We start from the raw sequence: 27,746 nt of genomic DNA, 5'->3' as shown, positions 1-27,746 counted from the left end.
GGGGGGGGGGGAATGTATAGCCGAGAGGAAAGAAATAATAAGAAAGTGGAGAAAATTTATAATGAGGAAGTTCGTAATTTCTACTTGACGGTTAATATTATATCTGGCTACCTCGTGGAGGAGGGTCCTTCTTGTGAAGCCAACAGTTACAAATCTACTCAAGAATTTACCAACATTATATAGAACCCGAAGGTTCATTACCGTTTGCACACGATCCCTCAACTGGTCCATCCTATTATAATCCATTTTTTACTGTTCGACACTGAATTACTTACGCACAAGCGATGAGGCGTCATGAGGTGATATTGATGAATCTATTTCTCGCTTAGTAGGGGGTGGAGTCCAGCTGGGTGCACTCGGCACAGCGGCCACTGATTGGCCTATTGTAGCATGCCCCGGGTGATTATGATGATGGAGAATTTGGTGGAATACACATTGGCAGGGGAAACCGAAGTACTCGGAGAAAACCCGCCTCAGCGCCACTTTGTCCACCACAAATCCCACTTGACCAGGCCCGGGATCGAACCCGAGCCGCCACGGTGGGAAGCCAGCGACTAGCCACTTGAGGTATGGCGCGGCCTTGATGACTTTACAGTTCGTGTCAGTTTCGCCGATACGCAGATACCAGTTTATTACAACCAATTTTTCTGAACCTGAGTCAGATTTCTGACTCCATCCCCCGAAAAGAATTCCAAGACCCGCGACATACTTCGAGTCCAAGTGATAAATAAAAATTCAAGGAAATGATTGAATATTCCTTACAATTCTTGGCGGCTACATTTCCCATCTGTCTAGGTCTTCTAATGGTCTATTTCCTTTTGGTTTTCCCACCAAACTCTTGTATGCAGCCTTGCTTTCCTCCATGCATTCTGCAAGCCTCGCCCATCTCATCCTGCTTGACTTGCTCATAAGAGTTAATAGTATGTACATCAAATTAAGATGGATATCGTGAGTGGGACATATAGCACACAAGGAACAGATCAGAACTTCATAAAAATGTTTGTGTTGTAAACCTTGAATCGGAGAGATCCACTTGGAAAACGAAATATGTATGAGAGCATAATATTACAGTGGAGCATAAATATGTAGAATATAACGGTGTAATCACCGGGGCTTTGTATCAATGATACACGCTGCTATCTCTCTTCTGAGTAGAACTTCGACCTTCCTACCTGCTCAATTAAGTTCAAATCTCATGCAGAATCTATATATAAGGTTCCACAAAAACATAAAACAGTCCCTTATCACTGTGGTTTACACTGCTGGAAGTTGCATTTAGGAGAGCAACAGGTGCTGTTAATGCTCTCAGAAGCCTGTTCTGTCCCTAAAACTCAAAAACTCTTAATGGTATGTTTACATACAAATTAGAAATAAAATATAAGAGCCTGCTTCAAAGAAATACACAATATCAGTAATTTGTAAGCTAGAAAACTGTTATCATATATCACTAAAGCCATTCCTCTAACAAACATCCACCTCCTGGTGTAGATGTCACCAGCCATTTTCCATATTCACAGATTACTAAGTCCAGAAAGAGTGCCCATTAATATAGTACACAAATTTCCCATTGTTGTTCTTATGGACTTTATTAAGATTACATGCAGGCTATATCTTGGTCTAGTGGTCAGAGTTCCTGGCACAGATCCAGAGGTCCGAGTTCAATTCCCGGCCCTATTAGATTTTCTGAGAAGTAGTGGTTCTGGAACGGTGTTCACTCAGCCTCATGAGGATAACTGCGGAGATATTTCAAGGAAATAGCTGCTTCGGTTTAGAAAACCGAGATTCACGACCATGGGGATTCGTTGCGCTGACCACGTGACAACCTCTATCCGCAAAAGTTGACACTAACTTCGCCGATTAAGTGCATTCCGTATATAATGCCTCCTATTTTTTAAAGAAAACTGCAAAGATGCAGAAATCATAATAACGCAGTTAAATAGAGCAAGATTTCAGCTACTTAAGCCATTTTTCCACATAATCACCACCATTCGTTATTCACTTTTGCCATCGATGAACAAGAGCCTGTATGCCGTGCCCGTAAAAGTCTGCGCCAGCAGAGGCTAGCCACTTTCTTACACCTGCAACGACAGCATCGTTGTCTGGAAAATGTTGCCCACGTAGTCCGTCTTTCATAGGCCCAAAGAGATGGAAGGCTGAAGGTGCTAAATCGGGGCTATAAGGAGGATGTTGTAGGACAGTCCAGCCAAACTTTGCAATGTGCGCGGTGGTCGCCAAACTGGTATGGGGTCTAGCGTTATCGTGTAGCAAGTGAAAGGTTGTCTGCTTCTCTGGCCTGACTCGGGATATACGGGCTTTCAGCTTAGTCAGCGTCGTCTTGTAGCGTTCAGAATTGACAGTCCCTGGTCGTTATCTGCTGATCTGTTCGGATGAGGCGCTGTTCATTGTGAGAAGTGACAGCTGAGCAGGGACGCCCATGGCGTGGCTTGTCGTGCACTTCAATTTCGCCACTGTTGAAACGCACTATCCACCGAATCACTGTGCTGACATCCACTGTATTGTCTCCGTACACCTTTAGCAAGTGTCGATGGATGTCAATGGGTACAATTTGTTCGGCAGTGAGAAATTCAATAACACATTTCTCTTTCATATGTCAGACGCCATTTTGGTAGATTGCTCTGCTGTCGCTATCTGTCGCATGACAACCAAATTAACAATACATTGGCGGGAAGGTTAGACCTTTACTACAACGCCACCAACATCCAGCTCAGACGTTACATATTAACACAAAAAAATAGGAGGCCTTATATACGGAACACACCACTTATTAGTGATGCAGGAAAACAAGGAATCATTTGTATAGTCATAAGAATATCAGTCTGCTTTCATCCAGGTAATTCTTAATTCATGTGCTCTGTTCCAGTGAACATTGAAGTGCCGCTATCCAGTAGTCATGCTGAATCCTGCTGGACTGTCCTGCTCATGGGATCTTTATTCATCCTCCTCCGATGAAATTGTCATCTACAGTGCATCTTCATCGTTCATGATCCATTATAACTTGCTGGTGACCGAAACAGTTTAGTACCCATTGACCCATGAAGAGAGAGACTGAAATCTTTTTTCACCTCTGAGTTAGTAGGTACATGTAAGAACAGGTATGCACAAAGCCAATTACTGTAAATATCTTGGACGTCATCCATCATCTAGATCAGTGTCTGTTGTCACATCTCACTGGTGGGATTTGGCAGTCAGCTGGGTGGAGCATGAGGTCTCTAAATAATATTTCAGTCACACAAAATTCAGGTTTATGAAGAGTGTTATCTCTCTGGTTTCGAATATTTTTGTATAACATATTTCTAAAACACATGAAGGAGGTTACTCAGGATTACTGCTAATAAACTATATTGTTTGTATATAATTACAACAATAAAACGGAAGTTTTTACGTTTTTAAGTTCTTAAGAACTTCCATTAATGATTAATATTACACTAAAATGGACATAACTGTAATAGTACACTTCTTGGAAAAAGAGAAGCTTTGTTTTTTCTGTGGTAGAAATGTGCTTTGTTGACAGAATGGCCAATGACACACAAGATGCATAAACATGAGAATCACTGGTCTAGAGGTTTTTCTGAACACCACTTTTGGAAAAAAAATAATCTTTCATTTTGGTCTCAGGAGAGGTCCAGTGACTGAGATTAGTTGTCTCTAACTGATCCTTTCAATATTTCAGATGATTTCTTGCTGAAGATAGAAACAGATTCAGCTCCCAAAGTTCTAAGAAGAGCAGTCTAGACAATGGATACATTCCAAAATATTAAAACTGTGATGTGTCTTGCGAAAATAGAAACAACAAACCAAAGTCCTCAGATACGTCAGTTCTTCGTCTCCCAGATACTATGAATTGTCATAAGTTGAAGGGGGCAAGAAATGGTATAGTGTTTGTTCTAAAAATAATGTACTTTAAACAGTTATTTATAGTCAGTTTTGTAATACTCTTCTATTAAACTCTTAAACTCTTCAGACAAACTCTGTTTGTAGCTCACTGAATAGTTTACTGACACTGAAGCATCTGCGTATTTTATGGTCCATTTAATTTACATCATATCTTTAAGGTGAATATATAAAGTAAAAAAAGTAAAGCTACCCATGTAACAGGCCGTGAAGGCCCATAGGGTTGTGAGACGTTAAGGGTCCCTAATTACCTTGACAATCGGCTCAAAGATGGCGGTAAGGTTGTCAGCCACGCTTTATTCCCCAGGAAAATTATTTAATTAATTCCTGGTATTCATTTCCGTTAGAGGCTGAGTAAACCCCAGGGCCTAGTGCGGCCAGAAGGATTAGGTCAATTGAAAAAATCCAATGACCTCATCGAGATTTGAACCCGCGGACTTCCGGCTTGTAGCATACTACCGCGTGCCCCCAAGGTGAATATATGGCTGAAAATATCTTACCTGAAATTTTACCATTTCCCTTTCTTCCATTTCATTTTCACCACAAATTTGGATATGTTGAATAACAAGGGAGATACTTTAAGTAATCAAGTCCTACTAAAATACATACATTGAGATTCTCTTGCCAGAAAACCTAAACATTCCTCAATAACTTCTTAATTTTTGTATGGTTCCCCATGAACATTGATATGGACGAAGCTTACGTCTATGGAAGCAGAAACACCATACCCCTAAACGAAGTGAACTCTACCCGTGACGTCGAAACACGACCGCCATACAGGCGTTTGACTCAGTATAGAGCGTATAGAGTGACTGCATGTGCCGCAAACATGTAGTCAGCTGAACATTGTGATTATTGTTCGTGAATAGTGGCGAACAGTTTCGTGTAAACAACGTCAAAGGGGATTTCGGAATAAGTGTAATGAAGGAAGTGTACCAACAAAATCCCATATTCACACACAGGTGAAAAAAATAGAGGCAAACGGAAGTGTTTTCACTCGACACACACGACGCCGGAAGATGTGTGATCGCGCGGTACAGGATGTGAAGGATCAGTTACTGGCATCGCCAAGAAATTCCTTAAGAAGGCTTTCGCAAGAAACTGGCTTTCCATATTCCACGGGTCAAAAAACTGTCAGAAAAACGAAACTGCACCAATATCGTGTACTCAATGTCCAAGATTTGCTTTCCACTGGATTTGGAGAAAGGCGTATGATATTATTTATGGTTCCAACGTTTAGTTGGACAATATCCGGGGATTTTAGACATTACATGGTTTACGGTTGAAGCCTGATTTCTTTTGAGTGGCTACATAATCTTCAAGACAAGCGGGTATGGGCAGAAGAAAATCCATGTGAAATTTATACGGAGCCTTTCCATTCGGAGGAAATCGAGATGTTGTATGCCTTGTCCCATAAACGAATTATCGGTCCATATTCTTCTATCAGCTTGTTACCACAGAGATGTACTTGGACATGTAGTTACTATAGGATTCTGACAATGGTGTATGACACACTGATATATTGCGTTTTTGGACTTTATCCATCGTCCAGGACGATGGATAAAGTCCAAAAACCGAATATATCAGTGTACTTGGACATAATCAATGAATTTGTGAATCAGTTAACAGATGACAAATTAGCGGAAGGTTACTTGCAACCAGAAGGCGTGACGTACCACACATCTAATGCAAGCATGAAGAAAATTGAAAGTTATTTCGGTGACCGATTAATTTCGAAAAATCTGTGACCGCCAAGATCACCAGACCTGACGCCACCTGATTTCTTCTTATGGGGTTTACTGAAGGGTCGTATATACAGCAATAAGCCGCAGACAATTGTCGCCCTGAAAGATGCCATAGGGTGGGTAGTTGCTGCCGTTACCGATGTCACATTACCAGATGCCTTCGCCAGTTTGCAGGCCTGCATACAAAAGTGCTTGGATGCTGCAGGGGGCCATTTTCAGAATATGCTCTAGGCAGACCTTCTTTTGCAATGTACAAGGTAGGTATGTCAATTTTCATATGGAACCATAAAAAAGGTAAAAAGTTATTGAGGAATGTTTGGGTTTCCTAGCGAGAAAATCACTCTGTATATGCATTATCTTATAATGTCTTTAAATTTCTAAACTTTTTGTAATTTCTTCAGAGAGGAATGATGTGATATGAATTTCTTGAAACTTTTAATCAAAAAAATTATAAGATTATATTCACGTGCACAGATATGGAATTCAAATATATACTGACAAAATTTTGTTCTGTTTTTAATGGGATAACTTGTGCGTTTCTGCCCCACTTTTATTGTCATAACTTCCTAATTGTGCTTGACAATCAAACTCATCATAACTTATTATCTAAATGAACTGTAAATTTCAGTTTCTCCTCACAGACACATGTTCATCATGAGAGAGTATTTTGGAATATACCTAGCTTATTAAACAATTTGTTTTCACATGACTAACTCCAGAGATGCAGACGTCACACTACATGGCATGTAAATAAATATACATAAGTGAATCCTGTAACTTCATTACTACCTGTGGAAGACAGCTTTAGCCGATGAAAATGGCACTTATTCTCCATTATGAGATACATAACGAAATTCAGATGCATATGACATTTCTTGGAGAATATTTTTTAATATTTTAATCAGCAGTTATTAATTAATTTTATATAGGAGAGGTATTATTTAATTACATTTTAAGAAACATTTCCCCAGTCGAACATTGTTTGTTGGAAATCCACTTGTGTGTTTCCTGAAATCTCAGACATATGAAACTAGAAGAGAGATTCAGTATTTTAGAGGCTACCTCTGCTTCCACAATCAGAGTTTGGTCTGATGAGTGACATAACCACCCATTGTACAACCCTTGATATTGGGACAGAGGCTGTCTTCGAAAGTTTTGTTATCAACTCTGTTTCTGCCTTCAGAGTGTTTAACTATTGCAGACCATTTACTGCACAGGTATCAAGTGTGTGACAGTGTTCCCAGGCTGCTTTTCAACAAAACAGACTACAATTTATGTAGCAAGAATATGTACACATTCACATGTATGACTCCAGTTTCTTTATTTCTCCTAAGACACATGTTACATTGAGACAAATCTGCAGTAAATATGTCTTCTGGTTGAACTTCTGAGTTCTAACAAAAACATTCTTTATAATAAAACTCTCAGGTGTTCAGGTGTTTCAGTATGAAATGAACTTGTGACATTATAGACATTGTCTCTAACTCCCTCATTATCATTACTGTTGGAAATGGTGACCATACTGATACGTCTGATTGCCCAAGAAACCTTAATCGCATTCAGTCAATGAGAAAGCTTCAAATTGCATGAAACTTATTTTTTTTTGTTTCTCATGATTATTAGGCAAAATTATGATCTGAAAGTACAAATCAGTTTTCAAGTACTTAAAGTTGTAAGCTACAGACTACATACATACTACAAAATAATTTAGAATAAGCATGTATGAGACAGTTGAAAGGAATTAGAAGTGGAATCCATGTTTACAGAATTTTGAAATATAAAACAAACTGAATTCAAGATGCCGACAAAATTAAAACACCTAAGATTTCCAAAAATTTTAAAAGTTTACAGATGTAATGCATCAAAGAACTGGAGAAGAATGTACTCATTCTGCCGCACAGACACAGGAGAGTTTCTTTTTTTATTGCTAGTGGGGTTGGACTAAGTCCCTTGTACTGCGGCCACTTCTGGCCTATTGTACCAACCCTAGATGATAGGTGAGGGTGATTGTGGAGCAATTGGTGAAATGAAGATTGGCAATGGACCTGAAGTACTCGGAGAAAACCTGCCCCAGCGCCACTTTGTCCATCACAAATCACACTTGACCAGACCTGGGATCGAACCCGGGCAGCTGCGGTGGGAGGCCAGCAAGTGATAAAACTTAAATAGTCACACTGGACGGTGTTGTTTTTGTCTTTGTAATTTTTAGTGTGGCGGACCAGAATGAAACAAATTAAATTACATTTAAAATTTCCAATACTGCCAAGCCAATGCCCAAGGCAGTAGAGTGCAAAGCACTTTCAGTGCGTTGAGATTATGTCAGATATACAGAAAAGCTGGAAGAAGAAAATTTTTGTATTTTGTTTATGAAAAATGATTGAACCCATCACATCAACACAGTAGAATCCTCCTCTGACAGCTCAAGCAAGAAATAGCAAGGTGATGATAAGAATTCATAATAAATAAAAAGGCAGTTCTATTTCATTTTTCATTTTGTGTTAACAAAAACAATCAGCCTGCTTCACGTACTATTTGTAATTACTTGGCCCCATCGCAACAAACATACATATGCACAGAATACTAGAAACAGTGATCTGGCAGCATTGCAGACTGTATCATAGGGTCTCTCTCTGAGTGTTGACTTATTCCACCAACAATGGCGAGAGTTCCTTTGTACTGAAGTATCAAATGGGCCTATTGCATCAGCACCAGATTGTAGACTAATGTGAAGCAGTGGTGGAATGATAGTTGAAAAGGGAAGACAGAATAGCCCAGAGTAAAGCCTGTCCTGGTTCCAATTTTTTCACCATGCCTCCGATGTTAAATAGTCTGCGATTAAGCCCAGATCTCTGTAGCAAGAGGCTGGTTTCTGACTGCTTGAACTGTGGTGTTGCCACAGTGTAGTAGTGAGTAGTGTGAAGAAAACGCCCATCTTATGAAAATATCACGACATAAAACTTCCATGTTAAAGTTCAGAATATTTTGAGCCCCATTTTGAATAAATTTCACAGACATTTGCCCCCCATTTCTTTTTTTGAAAAAATCAGAATGAAAGAAAATATATAAATATTAACGCTAAACATTAAAGCAATTAAGAAAATATTCTAAAAGGCCTCCGTGACATGCATGTAAATTTGTAAAAAATTTTCTGGCTGTCACTGAAATTCCTCCCCTAGAAAAACAAATTTCGTGGTTGTAGTCCACAAGCGAACTATACCGACCTAGCTACCGCCGCTTGTCGGCGAAGTGAGTGCCAAATTTAGCGGATAGAGGGTTTCACATGGTCAGCGGAACAGATCCCCACGGTCGTTAATCTCGGTTTTCTAGACCGGAGTCGCTATTTCTTTGAAATAGTCCCTCAACTATCCTCACGAGGCTGAGTGGACCCCGTTCCAGTCCCACTGCTCAGAAAATCTGGTTGCGCCGGGAATCGAACTCTGGACCTCTGGATCTGTAGCCAGGAACTCTGACCACTAGACCACAGCCCTTCCATAGCAAATTCGGGTGGTACCCATTTAGCCGTATTTAGTTACAAAGATGGGCTGTAAGTGTGGTACTAAAATTTTAATTATCTTGTGTTCGAAATGCAATGTAATAACCTATTTACAAACTTATAAATATGCTATTTATTACAGAAGATAAATCATTTAATTTGTTTAGTTATTGATATGTACTTATTATTTTTTATCCCATATACTGCCATGTTATAATTCATTAGAATGATATAATTGGCATTAATTTATTTTAGCGGTTTAGATGTTCCTAATAAGTTTCTGGCTAAGATTTGATGGTGTTTAGTCTATATGGCTTTGTGAGTATAATATTAATATCGAATTCCCCTTCCTAGCAGGACATAAACTTTTACTTCCAATGAATGAGTTCAACGCTCGTTTGAAAGATTACATTATAGGATATTGCCTTGTTTGTTCCTAAATTTCTTTTCACTTAAAGATATTGAAAACATCAGAAGAATAATAGCTGATTGTGAGCACGTAAGTATGGATTGAAAGCTCTAGATCGCATTAAATGGAGGAATTCTTTTGGAAGAGACTGTGGACCTGTCGTCTTTACAGATTACTGATGATGATGATGATGATGATGAGGTACGGATTATTTATATTTCTTCACTAAACATATATTTTTGATAATGAAATTAACCATCAGACATTTGAAATACAGAATAATAATAATAACGTATTATTCGTGGAATATAAAATTAGCTCTAATAAGCAGTACTGCAGTTGAGGTTCTCAAGACGACTGTGAAGAGGACTATTTTCTGGACGTGACGCAGTATAGTCCCATAAACGTTTATCGACTTTTCAGTGGAACGTAGAGCCTCCTTGTTCAGGGCTGAAGAGTAAGCCAAGCAATTAACCAACAAGAAACAAGCTCCTATTTGCAGGGTTTCTGCAAAATTATCGTGAACTTCTGCTGCACTCCACGCACTGCGTCACATCTGGGAAGACGGTGGTCAGTATGTTCATATTTTATACGCCTGGACAGATAAGAATATGTTCAGCAAACTCAACGGTTTGAAGAATTGTAACTTTGGAAATTACGTATCAATAATAGCGATTGTTTGTCACATACATTCTTGATGAGATGAAAGAAAGAAAAGAGATAATTATAACGATTTTCAGCTAGCAGCTTCTATGAAAACAAACGTATATAAAAGACGAATTTTGGAGAATTCATTCATTTAAAAAGTGTGTTTGTTAGCATATGTTGGTAGGTACGTTATATGAGTGACTTCATGTTCAGAATATATCTTTCCTAGATATTAAAAGGTACCATTATTACTGACTTGGTAACGTATGCATTCATTTATAAATGAAGTCCGCATTAAAGATAGAGCTTGGCTTATATTTTCAAAAATGTTATTAAAATAGTACTTATTAATTAATACACATAAAACTAACTGTTTTCATATGTTTGAGTATAGTCCTTGCACTGATATAGGTTAAGAATACATACACAGTTACCTGTCATAAATGTACATAATGATTATCGATTTATTTGTGGAACGTTTATGTGTTGATTTACTTATGTCATTTTATTACATATTCATAAATTAACTGTCTGTCTAAACGTTGCTGTTATGTTAATCGAATATAATCAAATATGTTATGTGGTTTTTCTGGTCTCTTTTGTCACAGTGTGAAACCAGTCTGTGGTTACCGAGAACCAGTGCTGTTGCAATGTACTGCGAAACTGGTTATTTATTTTCTTTCATAAATTATAATTTGTAATTAAATATATCGTTATAATGTCGCTCAAAAATTATTTTGTTAAAATACATAGAACTGTATTTACTGGGTTCAGCTGTTACCTATTAACTATAAATTTCATAAAGCGGTTGTATATTCCAAACAGGCGAACCTCTGCAGAAGTGATATTTCAGATGTTGGAATATTATCACATAAAATGCAAGGTTTTGCTGTTAAAGCCAGGAGTGGCAGTATCTCAGTCGGTGTAATGACCAGGCTACGAGCTAGACAAGCAATGATTTAGGGTCAGAGTCTCGTTTCCATTGTCCAGACCGACTCTGGGGGTCACCCTGTACTCTATCCGAAAGGTATCTGGCGCTCACTTCCCTAGGATAAAGCGGCCGGGACCTGAAACTGACAACTCACCTCCATCTAGTGTAGGAATTAAAAATTCATTGGATGATGCCCACAATCCGCCTATGCCTTCATAGCAAGGGTGCTTAATGGAGCACAAAGAAAGCTTTAACTTTCAAATCGCAGTGGCTTTGACGTTGTATAACCTTGATACTGACAGCGTCGTTAAGTAACAAACTCTTTAACGTTAAGATACCCTGCATTTGTTTGCCAGCCAGAGTGCGTATATTGCTTTCCTATGACTCACAATAACCAACTGTCATTTCCCTGTACAGGATTAGCCGATTGCTGTTTGTGATGGGGGAACTGCGATTTATGAGAGGAAGGAATGGATGTTTTTAATATTATGTAGACGAAATTAAGACTCTAAAGGGTTAAAATCGACTAATTAGGCGCTTCAGTCCGGCAAGATCACACAAAATGATTTCGAGTTATTGGCATTTTCAGCTTATTGTCCTGCTTAATTATGTGCTCTTTAGAGCAATTACATCCAAAAATCCTTGTTGCTGTGGAGTTTGCATTCAGTGGAATGTTAATGCAAAGTGCGTGAAAGTAACGCTGTGTGTGTTGAATATTTCATGTGTTAGCTGTAAACCTATACTTAACATACTACAGTCAAAACAATTTGGTTTGAAGGATATGCGACTATGTGTTTTCGTTTAGAACACCCACGCGCGATAGTGTTCATCACACACATATGTTTTGTGTTTGTATAGTGTATTCGGCTGTTTTTGTTAAAGGAAGACACAGAGACTATGTCTGTAGCATGTATTGTTTTGGTAGCGTCTGTTGTTTATCTTCCGTCAAAATTGCATCATTTTTATTTCTACACTTCAACACTACTACATGTTCAAAACTACATGTTTCGGCCTCAAACGGCCATCTTCAGGTGTTTTTATGTTACAGATATTTTACTAAAACTGTGTTAAAAACTGCTACACTGTTTTAATTCATGTTAAAATCACACGCTGTAATCTTCTTAGTTAAAACGAGATAAACTCCTTTAAAATTTCTGCTGCATATTATTTCACCTCACCCGGGGTGTCGTCATTTTCGTAAATGTATCAAGGTGTTCTTCTCGGCAGCTTGCCCCTCACGTTCGTGGTCTACTTTCAGTTTTTGACTGCCATCTGTAATTTATAAATTCCTATATTAAAGTTGTTTTCTATTTGTTATTATTTTTAAGTTATGTTTGTTTACTTTTTGTACTCACATGCTCCTGGGTTGTGTGCGCTTCCTCCACAGCGTGTGGTGTTGTCTTCACTAGTGCCGATGTGGTGTAATTGTTCCTGCATTTATGTGAACTGGTTGTGAGGAGCATATAAATACAGGAACAATTATACCGCATCAGCACTAGTAAAGACAATACCACACGCTGTGGAGGAAGCACGCACAAACCAGGAGCATGTGAGTACAAAAAGTAAACAAACATAACATAAAATAATTCGATTCAATTCGGGTTTATTGACGTGCAAACTTTACAGCACAGAGGCCAATTAGAAAGCTTGCACGAATAGAGAAATACACAAAAATAATTAAAAAACAAAATACAAAAATTATAATCCATATTAATTACACAGCATGAAGAAAGATACAGAAGCAAACATACACAAAACCACAATGTGAGAATTTGAGTTTCAATTGGAGCAGCATACAATAACAATAATGAAATTAATAAAAATAATGATGATAATAATAATAATAATAATAATAGTGTAATTAGTTCAGTATAAGATGTGTTTCATCAACAGAGTTTTTGCTCCAAAGACGTCAACGTCCCTACAGACAACATAAGCAGCAGAAGCGCATCTAGTAGAGGGGCAATTTTTACTAACAGAACAGACATTGAACATAGGAAAGTCTCGGATGTATCGAACAGGGACCCGAAGGCCAACAATTTCCAAAGCAGAAGGGTAAAGTATAGAACCACGATAAACTTGAATAAGGAAGAGCGCATCAAGATATCTCCTCTTTTGCAAGGTGTGCAATTTCAATTGTTCTAAAGCAAAATCGTAACAGTAATCTACTTGAGGAAAAAGGTTTAAAACATAGAGCCGTAAATTTCTGCTGAATGCGTTCTAGTTTGTTTGCATCAGTTGACGTAATGAAATTCCAAACTACTGAAGCGTATTCAACCTTGGATCAAACTAAAGTAAAGTATAATATGAACATGCATCCAAGGGTTGAATAGTTAAAAGTGATACTGCGAATTATACCTAGCATCTTAATACAGTGTGAAAAAATAAAATTAACATCATGAAAATGAAATTTAGAATCAAGGTATACGCCCAGGTGTTTCACTGAAAATGTTCGAGTTATAGTGAAATGAAAAAGTCTGTACGCGTATATCAAATAGTTAGTTTTCCTGGCGAACGTTATAACTTTGGTTTTGTTAACGTTGAGTTTCATATAGTTCGCTGCACACCTGCTACATATACAGTCAACGTCAGATTGCAGAAGATTACAATCTTCAGGAGAGTTAACAGCACAGTAAGTTTTAATATTATCTGCAACGAGTAGATGCCTGGAGTGCTTAATTGAATCACACAAGCCGTTTATGTAGACATTGAAAAGCAGAGGCCCAAGAACAGATCCGTGTGGAACACCGGACAATACTTCAAAGGGCGATGAAATAGTTTCACCAATACGGACCGGCGATTTTCTGTTGGTTAGGTATCTGCATATCCAGTTAACATAACCACCAGGACATCCAAGGGCAACAACAACAACAACAACAAATAGAAAACAACATTAATATAGGAATTTATAAATTACAGATGGCAGTCAAAAACTGCAAGTAGACCACGAACATGAGGGGCAAGCTGCCGAGAAAAACACCTCGATACATTTACGAAAATGACACCCCGGGTGAGGTGAAATAATATTCAACAAAAATTTTAAAGGAGTTTATCTCGTTTTAATTAAGAAGGCTACAGCGTGTGACTTTAACACGAATTAAAACAGTGTAGCAGTTTTTAACACAGTTTTAGTAAAATATCTGTAACATAAAAACATCTGAAGTAGGCCGTTTGAGGCCGAAACATGTAGTGTTGAAGTATAGAATGTAAAAGTGTTGCATTTTTGACGGAAGATAAACAATGGACGCTAATTTGAACAATTGCAACGGGATGCTGAAATACTGAATCATTATTTTAGTAATTGAAGTGTCTTGGAGGAGAATCAGATCGGTATCCTGGATAAATATAAGAAACATATTTTTATTGAAAAATGAAAAAAAATCATAACATTATATTATCTTACATATGAAATGTTATAAAAATAACAATTACAAAATGAGAGTATTTTACAGCTGCGAATTATAATTTAATGACTTACCTCTTCCAGCTGTAACTTAATTTAATTTAAAGAAGAAAGTTGTTTTGGCTTCGTCTAATGCAAGTGGATTTAGAAAGAAAAATATCCTTCAAGCAAGATTTAAATATTGTATATCATATTTATATTTGTTGAAATATTTAATTTTAAAGATGTGAATATAGGTATGTCTACCATACGAACCATGAGATGAAGAACGTGTTTTGTATACATGTAAATATTTATCGTAAAGTGTATGTTGTGTAGCAGGAAAGCGATGGTCTTGCTATTAGTCGCCAGTCTATCGCTTTGTTTCTCTTGTGGAACTGTCTTAGGATATCCTTACATGTAGACCCATGAAGTTGAAATTATTACAGTGAGCTATGCAATTAGCAGTGTCAAACAGCCACACCCAATGAGAAGCGTTACGTGCCTGTATGAGCAAGTAGCCATTTCTCATTTAAAGAAAAACTAAATGTATTCGAACGCTAGAGATAATCACTTGCTCGTACAATCTTCCTGAGTGTACCTCATTAAAAGCCTTTCGCAACGTTCACCTAATGAGCTTACAAATTTACATTAACAGGTGGGAAAATCCGAGGGTAAATAAGTGTTTCTCAACCAGTGGGACTTGTCAGTCGGCTGGGTGGGACATGAGATCTCGAATAAAACAATTCATCCAGTCACACAAATATTCACTCCCTCTGTTTTAAGTACGCAAAATCTTATATTTAGTTCTTCACTTTAGTTATATTTCTGACAACTGTATTATTTTTATAAATTTATGGAAAGAAACTTTATAAGAATGGTTACAATCTCTTAAGTTCTTAAGAATCTGCATTAAAGATTGATTAAAAAAATTACTAAAATGTACATAATTGTAAAAATACAGGTACTTGAAATAGAGAAGCGCTGTTCTTACTGTGGTTTGATTGTGTACCTTTTGTTTCTTTTTTGTTTCTTGACAAACTGACTGGTAGCACACAAGAAGCAAAATGTTGCAAATCACTTGTCTAGATGACAGATAATATGAATTGTTAGGTGTGGGTCGTGGGCATATTCAGGGCCCATATGACACAGTCTTTAGTAAGAATCCAGTCATTGGTACAACATATAAAAGGTTACAGGATTCTATACGCTTTAAATAATACCACTGTGTTATCTCTTGTTAGAGTCGAAATTATGTACCAATTGCTTTACATATGATTGCCAGTAGAATCCTCAGTTTATAGACAGAGTGGGTGTTCTGATTACATAATCATTAATAGTTTCAAAATGTGAGCCTAATATTATTTATACCAATATTGTGCTGGAAATTGCCATAATTTGAGGTATAATTTTTACAAGTTACCGGTTGGCATCTCGATCGGTATACCGGCCATCCTGGCCCAGACATTTCGTGATTTATCCTTAGTCCATATTTCAAAGTCAGGATATCAGTTCCCGTGACATACGAAAAGCTACATGATCTGCTTAAGTAGCTGTATTTATAATTTCAGGTTTTATATCAATCTTTGAATTATTATTTAACTTAATGTCTTTTCAAGCCGTCTGTTATATCACTGAATTTTCTAAGGCAAAATAATATTCTTTTTGTGGGAGAAATTTAAAAGTCACATTAAAGTAACTCTGATTATTTCTGATTTGCATTAGTCTCCTCAGAACTGATTGACGTTTGCTCTCTGTGTGCTACTGCGAACAGGCTTTAGTCCCACATTGGAAGATTCCTCTATTTGTAAACAAAAAGTACTGGACTGCATTTCTGAGGCAGTCTCGTCTTGAGCTCATGTAGCGTGTTCATACAGGTCAACTCTAATCTAGCTGACCCACAGTTGACCTGAATGCAGTGATTTAGACATGTGTAGCTACACACCCCGTTCCTCAATCCGCATATGTAGGATCAATAGGCTTCGTCCAAGTAGTTTAAAGCATAAAATTAATGCTCAAGTGTAGGCTGCAGTTTGGGGTGACTGCAACACAAGCTTCATATCTCGAATGTATAATTTTTGGAATAAGTGTAATGATCATAATCAGATAGTCAAAACTTTTCCTATATTTCTGGATTACACAATTAATATACGTAAGTTAAGTAGAAAATAAAAAATAGAAGAGACCTTTAGCTAACAGAATACTATATACGAGTATATATATATCCACAGGTTGGCTACCTCATTTCAAAATTTAATATTATTTATTATCATTCTGACAATAACAAAATTTACGTCATAATCAGTGGCGGCTTGGAGCTGATTGAAAATGCAGAAGAAACATTATGATGTACACGGCAGTACTTTCTTACAGACGCATATGCAGACAGCTCTTATTGATGTTAAAAATACAGAAGAATTATTTCCTCTTTAAAAAAAGGAATATAATATATGTACATTTCTGAATAACGTATTATTGAAATTTAAGACATATATTGATCCTACTATGTATGTAAGAATATACATGCCCAGGTGCATGTAAAGAAAAGCTCATTCATTAGCATTAATTTCTTTATTTTCAATGGGTTTTCTTATTTCTAAATGTCTCGTATCAGATATATAAGTCTACTTGTTAAGGAATTCAAGAAGAACTGTCTTATAGGCCCCCACTGTACATATTAACTTAGATTCATGTCTTGAAGTTACTCCCACACACATATTAGACCTTATCCTCCTGAGCCATGTGTTCTGCTTATTGCTCCGTTCAGCGGCTTCCTTCCATACACCCCCCTTTTTTTTTCTTTTCTTCGGAAGTTCTAGTGTTCTAGAAAGTTGTACCGTTACATGCCTACCACGTGATTCCACATACACAACGTCAGTCTTGCGGCGCCGCGAGATGAGTTGTATGTCTTGGTATTTTCTCACCGTCAACGCCCGTAAAATCTTCAATCAAAAATGAACCTGAATTTTCAACCAAGAAGAAAACAAAGCCCGAAACTGGATTTCGCTCACACCGCGTTGCCGGCGAGCCACTCCCTCATAGGAAAACATTCTCTCGAGAGATACGTGCACACTTCATAACAAGTCAAATACAGAGTTTGTTGGAAACAGGGTCCTGCAAACTTAATTCGCTCACTTCGCCACAGTTTGTCAATTAAAGTATCTCGGGTTGAAAGAGCTCGTGCTGATTTCGCTATATGAAAACTCGGGTGAAACTTTATATTGTGGTCGTCATGATTCTCACACCGATTTCAAATTGAGGTAGTGGGTACCTCTGAAACGTTGCTATTAACATACTGGTTTATGGAGGCCGCGCCATAGCTCAAGCGGTTAGTCGCTGGCTTCCCACCGCGGCGCCCCAGGTTCGATCCCCGTTCTGGTCAAGTGGGATTTGTGGTGAACAAAGTGGCGCTGAGGCAGGTTTTCTACGAGTACTTCGGTTTCTCCTGCCAATCTTCATTCCACCACTTGCTCCACAATCACCCCACCTATCATCTGGGGCTGGGACAACAGGCCAGAAGTGGCGCAGTACAACGGACTAGCAATAAAAAAGTAAACATGCGGTAGCGTAACCCGGAAGACGAATATCAAGATTGGCTTTACGATTGTTTTCTGTTGTGATGTGGCGCCGTGTAGTTTTATAAATGGATACCTGTATCTATGCTACACGGTCCCACGTCCCGAGAAACAGTAAACATAATATATCGCGTTGTAGGTTTGGATGCTCTCACAGCGATGGTTAGAAAGAGTGTTATGGTCTGGGGAACATGGAGGCCATATATTCCTCCGAAACTTCGTTTGATTATAAAGAGAGACAACGACGTTATATCCCAGAAGATAAATCTCTTCTTAGTATATCTCTATGACGACCGCAGATGTCGTAAACTGGTTTTACTTTTTATTTTAAGCATTAGGCTTACCTCGTTATCGAAGTTTGGTGTGTGTGTGTGTGTGTGTGTGGGAGGGAGCCATTTTCTCTTCTATACTAAAGTGAATGTATTTGCTTTATTTTCGTAACAAAAACTAATTCCAGCTTCCTATCGCAAAATTATAGAGCATGTTCTTATAGTCTACCTTAAGCACTGAAGTAGAAGGTTTAAATATATTTACTAGTTTAATATTTCTTTTGTGTGCTTCTGGGATGATGTCTGGAACAATTTAAATATACAGACATTAGTTTGCTAGCCAAATATTTTATAGGGAACTAAACACCAATCTATCAAAGGCAGTGTCAAAGAAATAAATTATGTTATTGCACATATCGATTTTGATTGTTTATAATTATATAATTATAATTAATACTGTAGATCATTTCTAATGCCGGTCACGGTAGCCGAGTGGCCTAAGGTATCAACTGTCTTCGCTCTCTAGGAAGCCGGGATCGTGGGTTCGAATCCCACACAATGCATGGATGTTTGGTATGCGCATGTTTTTATTCTGTGTTTGTGTTGCTCTGTGTGTAGGTAGCGGCCTTGCAACGTCCAAGGAGTCCTATTGTCAGTAAAATGATCATGAAACTAAAATTCAGAAGCCAGGTCCCAAGGGGCTGTAAAACCAGTAAAGCAAAATTATTCCTCATATATAACGAAATCGTCAGTCACACATTTACTACCATACACATCATTTCATTTCCCCTTCTCATTTCAGTGACACAGATCTGTGATCTCCGTGAATCTCCATTAGGCTCGAATGCGCATTTGCGTTCCTGTCGTTACAAGCTGCTGAGCACGGTTTAGCTCCGACTCGTTTCATGGTTCATGTTGCGATAATTCCTGCTACCGTAATCTGCGCCCCTGGAAATAAATGACATTGGGATATTTCATTTCGTGCAATGGACAGTGTTGCACTGAAGCATTAACATGGTCTGCTACCACTTATCTATTCAGCATTTGTAGAATTTGAGATCAGATTTTCCCACGGCGGTGAAAATTGAAATTACATTTTAGTGCACGTGGCACTTTCGTAGTTCTCTGAGAACTTTGTTCCATCCATGTACACGGTGGTGCGGTTAGATTGAACGTAACGCTCCTTGCAGGCCCACCGGTTCCTATTGGTTTGTTCATGCCCCCACTTCAGGTCCTCCCAACGCCATATCCACAAAATTATTGACCTCTTTTTTTCTCTCTCTCTTTCGCCTTGAAGTAGGCGGCAGTAGACTCCTCTGAAGCACTGGTACCTATCTGCCATATTTCATGGCTCCACATCAAATCAAATCGCATTTTTATTTGTGAAGATGTATTGCCTCTTATTTTATCATACCTTACTACAGTGAGTTTTACAATAGTGATGCAGGTTAGCTATTTATATGGCATTGATTCATGACATTCTCAGTGTATTTACATCTGTAAAACTCCTTGTCTGTAAGACCCCTCGGTTTGCATGGCCCTGTGAAACCCACAGCTTCGTTTTAATAATTGACAACTTGTTATTCCTTTGGAAGTAAAGTTGTCTATAAAGTTTTAAACAAAAAGAGTCAAAACTATCAGGCACTCATGTCTTCCTGTAATGCTACTCATGTCTATTATGAACAGTACTGTGGAGTAAAGCTGAACTATTTTGTTAATACATGTGCTCTTTAATATACTGTATGTATATACTGTGTACTACTTGTATTCTCTGTTCTCTCTGTCTTGGATTGTGCCGAGCTGTGTCAGTTGTGGTGATGGTGATGACGATTGCACAGAATAAAAAATATTTTTGTTTAATAGAATCGGTAGTTTTTGTGTAGCCTCGATCATTCATTGTGCATATTCCGTGATACGTAGAGCGTTATTATGCCGCAGAGAGCGAATGCAGTCTAAATCGAAATCCCCGGAACAGAATCTGCACACAGCACCCATTCAGCAACAGGTTGGTTCTGTGACGTCATTCAGTCAACGCTGCTATCATATCTCATGAGAGAAATGTTGCTGAACACAGGAAAATTATTGTTCGACAGAACGACACAAATAAACAGAAATTATTTATTTCTACATACATCTTATACGAACGAACTGCATAAATATTTAGGCCAGTGGTTTCCAGACGAAACTTAATGGCGTCTTCTCAGCATAGCAAAGATTTCATATGATATTATGTGCGTATGTTACGGTCTGGAAGGGTGTAGAATCGGGTTCGATTCTCGCCAGTTCTAGAAATTTTTCTCGACATCACAATATCCAGATCGAACCTAGGGCCTGTCCATCCTCCTCTCTAGTGGGTACCGAGGGTTCTTTCCACGTGTTTGAAGTTTAGTGCCGTGAATCTGTGTGTTTTCCTTCATACAATGCCCAGGTCAAGAAATCGTTGGGATTATGCCCCAAGTCCTCATGCAAGTCTAATAATACGTATAAGGCCCAACATGGTTGCTAGTTAAGACCAGGGACAACTCTAGTTCCACTCGCCGTAGGATATTGCCCAAGATGTTACATTCTAACCCAAGATGTCGCCTCAAGTCGAAACACTTCTAAATTCTGTTCTGAAGTTGACCCATTCTACTCTCGGCCGAGACACTAACTGTACTGGCTGATGCTTTCCATTGTCTTTCTGAATCGCTCGAAACAAATCCCAGGATATTTCCTTTAATTAGGCGACGAAAGGCAAAAACGAATTATTTTGTCACACGTATGACAACTGTAACATCGCAGGTGTTTTTAACATTAAATTCAAAAATAACCTCAAAACTATCCAATCATCCACGGATTTTTAGTGAATCCAAAATGAAAATTCGACCGGTTTCAAGGAGAAATGACATTGAATTGGGAGTAGCATGTTGAACTCAACTGAAATGCAGATCCCCATGACAAGGCTTGTATTTTCCACCTGTGTCCAACAAAAGTCGACCAACATACTGGGGCTCCGCTTTCCCTCGGAGCCTCCTCTTTCTTTGGTTTTTCTTGATGATTGTGTCCCCACACTCATCGCTGCGCACAAGTTTTTGGGAACAAGTAGAGGCACGAGTCCGAAAAAATGAATGTTTAAATGCATTTTGCATTTCTTGACTTCGAGATATTGAGAAATTCCTCAACAAGCCGCTCCAAGTTTCCTGACCGGGGAAATTGTTCTCTCATCTTTAAATGGTGTCAAAACTGTACCTTCAACTCCAATTACAATTTCATCAGACGAGCTATGTCTCATGACTTTTCTAATTTGGGGGCCCACAAATGTCCCTTCTTTGATTTCGGCCCCCTGAGTCACGAAGATTCCCGTTTCAAATAGAGAAACCCACTACCGTTTCAGCCCACAGCCTTAAGAGAATATGTCATTAAACCAAATTTAACATGAAGCGTCGGCAGGGGAAACATTTCTCCTTGAATCAGGACTTACTGGCAAAATGGCTGTTAGTTTCTCTGAGTAACGACCTCTTCCGTGCTCGGCCGTCCCATTGGCAGAAGGAACCACAGATTTCATCGCAACCCAGAATCAAGCAGAAGCGGTACTCAACAGAAAAATATTTATCTTGCTAGGCTCTGCGTATGTATCTCAAGGTGACACACAATTTCATTTTAGTAGCATGAATGGTCTATGCTGCTGGGACTCAGGAATGGTTATGTCTGTTATGGAGCTGCACACCTTTCGAACTCAGCTTCGAAATGTGAAATAATGGGCATCGATTGGTTGTATCGTGTCCTTGGGTAAGGACTTTCGTGGGAGAGTCCATATTAGTCCAGTATGATAATTGCCTTCCTGAGAGAGAAATGGAGAGAATACTTTTGACACTTGCGAAACAAAGATATCTTCGCCTCTATTTCTAGAGGATTTAATAATTTGAATCCAGAAGTGAGAATTTCAGATTGGTTTTCTGACAAGTTCAGATCAAGAATGAGAACACACGAGTTATGAAACGAAGCTCTGTCGATCTTCAAGGTGGTTCAAATTGCTATGAATTATGGAAACCCCACGAATAAAATACGTGAGATTAACTGACTGAAATCAGGGGAGTTACATACAAAAATGAGTACGTAAAGAGTGTAACAAGATTGAAGAAGCATGGGCATGTTCGTATCAGTGGCGTGCAATACTATTTTTGGTAAGGGACGCAGTGGTATCTAATAAACGAATTGGTAGCAATCAACTCACAAAAATTTACATCATTTATTGAGTCAATAAGGTCGTTTTGTATTCAGTTCGATAAACCTGTAAATACTGTACTGTTCTCAAGGTGAACATTGAGTTTATGATCGTATTTCCTCAACAAGAGAACTAATTCCACATAATTACCTCGGTCGAAATAATCAACGCTTTCGTCATGACCACGGAGGCCAAGTTGCCACTTTTCTAAATGCAGATGATATAAATCAAGCGTTTCATTATTTCTCTATTTTCTTTCACATTTTCATTATGCTGCAGTATCGTCAGGCGCTTTTGATTGTCAAGTTGATAGTCAATTCTAGGTTTCCCAAACATACCAAGTTGCATTGTTGAAATAATGTGAGTCTGAGAGTTCTCATGTCGTTTCAATTCTTTATGAAGGCTCTTGATATCACCAAACCCAGTCTTGTTGCATACATTTTTTCGTTGAGAAACAATAGGCATGGCCAACAAAAATTTTCCTATATTACGGCAACCGGATAGCCATTCTGTTTAAGAATACTGTTCCAAATTAAATTTCCTCACACATAATTTGGTGTGTGCTTAAGTTCTGGCACCTCTCATGTCGGTCGTCCTCTTTCTATAATTATTTTCCTTTCAGAAAAGTCCCTGCTAATAACCCCCCATTTTAAAAGGCTTTCGATTGCACAGTCGCAGTCACGTTGTCTGCCAGCATTCATTTTAGCTGTTACTTGTGCGTGTAGTCTAATCGCGCCCCTGCCCATCTTACCGCAGTATCAGACTTGCTTCCCTAAAACGCGGATAGCTTCTTTCTGATGCATCAAAATACGATCACAAATACAATCTTACGCCATATAAATATGCACTTACAATATTTTAATAAAACTTAATGTTACCTATAACACCCAACAAGACTGATATCACACATAAACACTTAATTTTCACAAAACCAATGAAAAAGAACATTTCTTAGGTGGTCTAGGCAGCAAACCGAAATTTGCTTCCTTTGCCTACTTCGGATGGGACGAATTCGCACCCAGATTAACGAAGGAAACTTGGTCCGTCCCACCAGGCAAGGGGAAAATGAGGAGGAGGCATGTGGCCTTGAGCAGGATCACGCGCTAAATGACAATATTCAAATCCTTATTCATATTGAATAATTTATATATGACTTCTTTTCTTTTCGTTTCTTAACTACGGAAGCAATGCTTCCCTTGCTTTCATGCACGGCACGCCACTGGTTCGTACATAACATGAAAATGCAAGCAGTGACTCGAATAAATTTTCGAAGTGTAGGAAGGGAAACTGACAAACGCATCTCCTTTTTTTGTAAGGTAAATCCCAACTACCTACTCATAACACCATGGAGACTGGTCCTTCTTTAGAAGCCACCGGCTACTAAGCATCTAAAAACTTTCCAGAATTTAATGAACCTGAATGTTCATTACTGTATTCAAAAGAAGCTGCCACTGGTATATTTCGTCACCTAGGTTAAGCCGGTCCATACCACCCCAGCCTATTCTTCTGAGTACTATTTTATCGTTATACTCCTGTATATGTCTAGGTTTTCTTAGTCGTCTCTTTCTTTCTGTCTTTCACACCAGAAAGTTGTGTGTATGTTACTTGTCCTGCCCAACTCATCCTCCTTGATATGTTCATCCTAATTATATTTGGCGAATGGTACAAATTATTAAACTTTTACTGCGTACTTTTTACGAACCTCCTAATACTTCATCAATATAAATCCCAGATAATCTAAATTCATGTGCCACTCAAAACTGTCTGGGACGGAAAAAATTCAGATTGATTTCAGCATTCAGACACATGGATTTGCTAAAAACACCCGTGAAATATAAACCTTTTTCAAACGGTGTAATACAGTAACAAATTTGACCTTACACACAAGCCGGTATAGCGACGGGCTACGGGCTGGACGGCCAGGGTTCGATTCGTGGCAGAAGCAATATATCTCTTGTCCACAGCGACCAGAACGGCTGTGGGGCCCACCCTGCTTCCTATCCAGTAGATAGCAGTCGGGGCGTGAAAGTAACCACTCACGTCCACTTGGTGCCAAGGTAAAGAAAGATGGAGTTATAACTCCACTTATCCAAGTATCTTCGTGGTTTCGTGCTTACTGAATTAAGCACAGGAAAACGTCTTTAACTTGTTTCTCCTCCACACCATCTCCATCTTTCCGAGGATATTCTCCCTCCCGGGAGTGAGAATCCGCTTCTGTATGGGACCCTCTGAAGCAGATCTGCGGGCGTATTGAACCTTTCAGCGAGACAACAAAATGGAATGGGAGTAAAGCAACGCGCCGGTACCGTTCATGATGGAATTACGAGTTAAGTTGCAGAGAGTGTGAGGATGTGCCCATGAAACTTCCTCTGACCTCGGAGTGAATACATCAGATAAAATTGTTAAGTGAGAAATTAATTCGCCCAAGCCTCCACCTCAGAAATGGAGCTGAATCAGCCGGATTAATCTGATTGCAGATTTCCTTATTTGCAGGAAGCGATAAATTTACGGCTCAACGGAAGAAGTATAAACCCGTATGCAGACGCGAGCTTCTCCCAGCAGTGTTCTATTTAGAGTGTTGTCTGCTGGGATATAGAGCCGTGTAGGTCGGCCGAAGTTTCTGAGGAACGTGTCGCCTCCATCTTCAGTGTAGAAGCAGTAAACTAGTGTGATGCTGGTTAAAAGCAAAAATTTGCTTGCTACCTATTTCATGTTGTTTTCTTGCTTGGCTTATCCTTCGAGCCTGAAGATGTAGTTGTTAAGCCACTCAGAAACGTCGGCCGGCTTTCAACGGACTGCACGAGGTTATGTCTCCCTTCAAGTACAAACCCGCATACAGTATGCAGGTCTCCCAGTGAGACAGAGGTGTAACTATGTAGGGAGAGTTATTCCAACAGCAGTGAGCAGGTTTCTCTAGAACAGCCATGTCAAACATGCGGCCCCCAAAGCCACAAAGTGCGGCCCTTCGACTTTTAGAGCTAATTAGACAAGTGCAAGGGATTTCTACCTTCAAAACTAGCTTGCAACCCCCCCGTCATTGTCTAATGGGCTGCTAGCAGACTTTCACTTTTATGACCATTGAGACAAGATACACCTTCCTACTAGTCCGGTAGTCTCTTGTACATTGTCATTCAGTTCATTTTCATAGCGACAGGTGCTGATGTTATATTATGATGAACGTATAAAGGTTATAATTAAACACTAATTATCAACTACGAGTTTTCTTGTATATGTGCAGTAACTTTTAAACGGCAATGTCGCTTTCAAAAAATTCAAGTAGCAAAAAAAGAACTATTGAAAGTGAGCGCGGTGTGTTTCAAGAAAAATGGGAAATCGCTTATTTCTGTTGTAAAATAGAAGGTAAAATTACAGGTTTGATTTGTGGGCAAAATATAAGTGTTCCACTTTAGGTAATTATATTGAAATTATTCCTAAATAATAAATAGAATTAAATTTCCTTGTATCAAAATCTAATGTATATTTCTATTTTGAAGTGCGGCCCTCGACTATTACGTATAGGGCTGAGGTGGCCCTCTGTACAAGCTGAGTTTGACATGCCTGGTCTAGGGGCATGCCCCAACTATAAATGCATCGCCTTGTTGTCTTACTGCGCATTGTTTAATTTTTGCTTAACGATCTACTAACTCTCTTAACTCATTGTATGATAATAGAACTTACATTTCATTTGTAAGGGCAACCAAGTTTCGTGTCAGCAAGAATCCTTTTCGAAATGCCAATAATTTCTCATCTGGTCAAGAAATTTCTCGACTCGTACAAAACCCGAATGTTCATTGGCGTGTTCACAAAATCCAGTTACTGATCATTATCCTGAGCCAGATGAACCAATTCCACACAATATTTGGGCATTACTTTCCCATATGTGTTTATATCTTGTACATGGCATTTGCACTGTTCAGAAATATTAATAGGTTGATCAGATTAAGCCACATGGAGCAGGCGAGAGACGTGTGAAATGCGTACAAAGTTTTGGTCAAGATTCCAAAAGGTATGAGACAAATTGAGAGATCTCAACTTAGGTAGGAGGGTAAAGGAAAGTTAAAGATGTTTCTGTGCTTAAATAATTAAGCACTAGGCCATAATGGAGTATAGGGGAGTGATTGTATAAATCCATATTTCCTTGACCTGGACACTATCTGCAGGTGAGTGGTTAGCTTCACGTCCCGGCCGCTTTAACGTCAGTGAAAGAGCTCTCTGTTCTCATTGGATAGGAGGTTGGGTAAACAGCTCCCTGTAATCATTGGACATGAGGTTGGGTGGACTCCAGAGCTGGTCTGGACGACGCTGAAAAGGGAAAATTCTTGTCCCTACAGGACATGAAATTCGACCCCTCTGCCGTCCAGCCCGTAACGAGTCACTATATCAACTGAGCCACCCCGACTTCTAGGTAGGAGATTAATATAACAAATTACCTAAAGTAAGCAGGGAGTGTGGTTACGGGTTGGAATGATTTGGCTTGGAGTCAAGCCCAGTTACTTGTAGTTGTGAACATGGCTGGGTCTTGAAGCTGACTAGTCAACTCTAACTAGTGCCCAGGTCAAGGAAATGTAGATCTATATATCCACTTCCCCATACGCCTTCATGGCGTAGTGCTTAATTCGTTAAACACAAATATAACTTGATTTTTTTTTTAATTTTTACTGGTTTCCTGATTTCTTCATCAGTGTTAGTTATAATGGGTAATAATAAGTCTTACGACGAAATGAAATAGAAATGAAATTCCATTCCTCAAACATAAAATTTGTACTGCATTACTAACCGTTTATAAATATCTGAAAATTTACATTGAATTTATTACGATATATATTTTTTCAGATTGACAGGATATAAGAAATAAAAATGATAATCGTTCCAAGCTTTATTTATTTGCATGCCTACTTAAGAATGTCATTTATAAGTAAGCACTGATAAAAGACAAACAAGATACCAAACTAGGCTGCATGTATCTCTTAGACCAGTGTTCCGCAAACTTTTTCTACTCGCGGCACACCACGAAGTATCCATGACTCAACACGACACACAAAAATGTTATTCCCCTCAAAAACACATTATATCAGACAATTAATATAAATACGTAATTGACCAACTTATTACTATAATATTATAATATTTTTTTTATTTTATTATCATTAAACAGAAAACGATTCGTGCATTTATTAA

General features: G+C 38.6%; 2 protein-coding genes across 7 annotated transcripts in view; both read left to right on the top strand.

Moving 5' to 3' along the window:
* The window catches only part of LOC111863031, a 72,549-nt gene extending 68,404 nt beyond the window's left edge, over positions 1-4,145 (top strand). For all 5 annotated transcript variants that reach the window (XR_004512863.1, XR_004512862.1, XR_002842534.2 and 2 more), the window contains one exon: positions 2,882-4,145. Coding sequence is in view for 2 of the 5 variants with exons in the window: in XM_023848966.2 (XP_023704734.1) it covers positions 2,882-2,970 (89 nt within the window). In the remaining 3 variants the exon portion in view is untranslated. The remainder of the gene's footprint in view (positions 1-2,881) is intronic.
* Positions 4,146-4,317: 172 nt separating this feature from the next.
* The window catches only part of LOC111863033 (oocyte zinc finger protein XlCOF6.1), a 76,111-nt gene continuing 52,682 nt past the window's right edge, over positions 4,318-27,746 (top strand). Inside the window, exon 1 of one of the 2 annotated variants that reach the window (XM_033750898.1) lies at positions 4,318-5,914. In XM_033750898.1, coding sequence (XP_033606789.1) covers positions 5,797-5,914 — 118 coding nt within the window. In that variant the 5' untranslated portion in view covers positions 4,318-5,796. The remainder of the gene's footprint in view (positions 5,915-27,746) is intronic. The other variant, XM_023848977.2, reaches the window with a different exon arrangement.

The sequence above is a fragment of the Cryptotermes secundus genome, unplaced genomic scaffold (genome assembly GCF_002891405.2).
Source record: "Cryptotermes secundus unplaced genomic scaffold, Csec_1.0 scaffold1088, whole genome shotgun sequence".
In the NCBI taxonomy this organism is placed as follows: domain Eukaryota; kingdom Metazoa; phylum Arthropoda; class Insecta; order Blattodea; family Kalotermitidae; genus Cryptotermes; species Cryptotermes secundus.
The sequence above is the reverse complement of the archived record's forward strand: the minus strand, read 5'-3'. Positions and strand labels throughout refer to the sequence as shown.